General features: G+C 64.3%; 2 protein-coding genes across 2 annotated transcripts, besides 3 other annotated features; both read right to left on the bottom strand.

Annotated features, from left to right (window-relative positions):
• On the bottom strand, positions 1 to 642 carry Tco025E_04396 (uncharacterized protein; the record flags this gene model as incomplete). Its single annotated transcript, XM_029371306.1, has 1 exon — positions 1 to 642. A coding segment is annotated over one exon (642 nt), but the record flags the coding sequence as incomplete, so codon positions are not given.
• Positions 643 to 704: 62 nt separating this feature from the next.
• Positions 705 to 735: a microsatellite.
• Positions 736 to 782: 47 nt separating this feature from the next.
• Tco025E_04395 (uncharacterized protein) lies at positions 783 to 1,265 on the bottom strand (the record flags this gene model as incomplete). Its single annotated transcript, XM_029371305.1, has 1 exon — positions 783 to 1,265. One exon carries the CDS (start codon positions 1,263 to 1,265, stop codon positions 783 to 785), a length of 483 nt encoding a protein of 160 aa, XP_029228622.1.
• A 216-nt stretch (positions 1,266 to 1,481) lies between these two features.
• Positions 1,482 to 1,509: a microsatellite.
• Positions 1,510 to 1,662: 153 nt separating this feature from the next.
• Positions 1,663 to 1,711: a microsatellite.
• Positions 1,712 to 1,767: the final 56 nt, after the last annotated feature.

Below are 1,767 nucleotides of genomic sequence, written 5' to 3'. Positions count from 1 at the left end.
CTTCCGGGTGCCGGGCGCCGACGGGGGAGGGCTCCCCGCCGCAAAGCGGTGCGCGAAAGAGAAAAAAGGGCGGCGGCGTGTTGGTTTGCCGCCAGCAGCCACAGCCGGCGCAGTTACGGCGAGGAACACCGCACGTGCGGACTCGGCCGCAAGGGAAATGCACACAGACGCCGCAAGCGCCGTCCGCTCGGCCGCGGAAATGCGGGCGACGGCGCCTCGTCTGCCGAGTGCCCGCGAACGTGTTCCTTCGCCCCCACAGCCACGCCGCGTGTGCCGCACGCAGCCCGGCCCAGTGGCGCCACTCCGGTGCCCATCTCCTCCCTGTTCCTTTTTTTCCTTCCCACTGCGTCCATTTCCCCCACGGGCAGGGGCGGGGTTTTGTGCGGCGGGGACGTCGCCTCCCCGCCGCAACTGCCGCGGTGGGGCAAAAGCAAAGGAAACACGCGCCAGCACGGAGGGCCCCCGCCCTCGGGCCTGTCCCAAACAGAAAGAAGAAAAGGGAGAGCGAAAGGGGGCGCAACGCGGCAATTGTGCCTCGGCGCGCCCATGCACCGGGGCGACGCGGTCCGCCCGCACTGCCAGGGGGAAAACTCCGCAGAGAGGCGCCGCAGGTAGCAAACAAGTAAGAGAGAAGAGGCACATCGTCACTTCACCGCCCCGCGGGGCAGCGGCGAGGGAGGGTGGAAGGGGGGAAAGCAGTAAAGTATGTATATATGTATATATATATATATATATGGCTATACAATTGTGGTATGCATTCCACTCGCCCATGGTGTGCGGTGCTAGGGGAATCGTCCACCATCCGACGCCGCTCTTTCGCCGCCCCATGGTGGGGGTGGCTCATTCACCAGGAGTGACTGCAGCAAGGCGTTCTGCCTATCGCGCGACAGGGAGGAGCGGGTAGACCCCGACTGGGGGCCGGGCTCGGCGCGAATCACCACCGTTGCGGGGGGCAGCGAGACGGTGGTGGTGGTGGTGGTTGTCGTCCAACTTGTGACCTTCCTCGGCTGAAACCTGTCCCGATCCCCGCTGCTTTTCCGGCGCCGTGGCTCGTGCGTTGGCTCCTCGCGCAGCACCGCAAGCGGCTGCGGGGTGGGGGGGAGCGAGCCCCCACCCCGCACGCTGGAGGGGGTGTAGACGGAGGGCTCGTCCAACTCCACCACGTCCACGCACGGCTGGCGCCGCAGGGCACCGACGCCGAGGTTGCCGCAGCAGCTCGCACGCTGCACCGCGGGGGGCGGCGGCTGCGCTGTGCTTGCGTGCATTGTTTCCTTGCGACACTTACCTGCCCCCCGCGGCACGGCGGGCGTGAAGGCAGGCAGCCGGAGAGGGAGAGAGCGAAAGAGAAAAATGGAACGCATAAAATACGGCCGCCCGCAGCGTTGCAACGGGGCCACGTCTCACGACATTGTCCTTCGGTGGCGAAGAAAAATAAAATAAACACTCACACAAAAAAAAAACAATCCATTCTGACCATTCCGCCACGCACGCCACCCACCCACCCACCCAACACGCGAAGAAACAAGAAAAAAAAACGTGGAGGCCCCCCCCCGCCCCCCCGCCCGCAGGCTGCGAGGCGGCGGCGGCACGGCTCAGGCATGGCGAGGCGGGGAGTGGAGTTGGGGGGGGGGAAGTTTTGCGGGCAAGACGGGATGAACGCGAAGAAACAGCGACACATACAGAGAGAGATCAAGAGAGTGAGAGAAAGTGACACCGAAATAAGACGAGTTTTGAAGAAATTCCGCGCCGACAGGTACAAAAAAAAAA

The sequence above is a fragment of the Trypanosoma conorhini genome (assembly GCF_003719485.1).
Source record: "Trypanosoma conorhini strain 025E chromosome Unknown Tco_14.4_contig_00222, whole genome shotgun sequence".
In the NCBI taxonomy this organism is placed as follows: Eukaryota; Euglenozoa; class Kinetoplastea; order Trypanosomatida; family Trypanosomatidae; genus Trypanosoma; species Trypanosoma conorhini.
The sequence above is the reverse complement of the archived record's forward strand: the minus strand, read 5'-3'. Positions and strand labels throughout refer to the sequence as shown.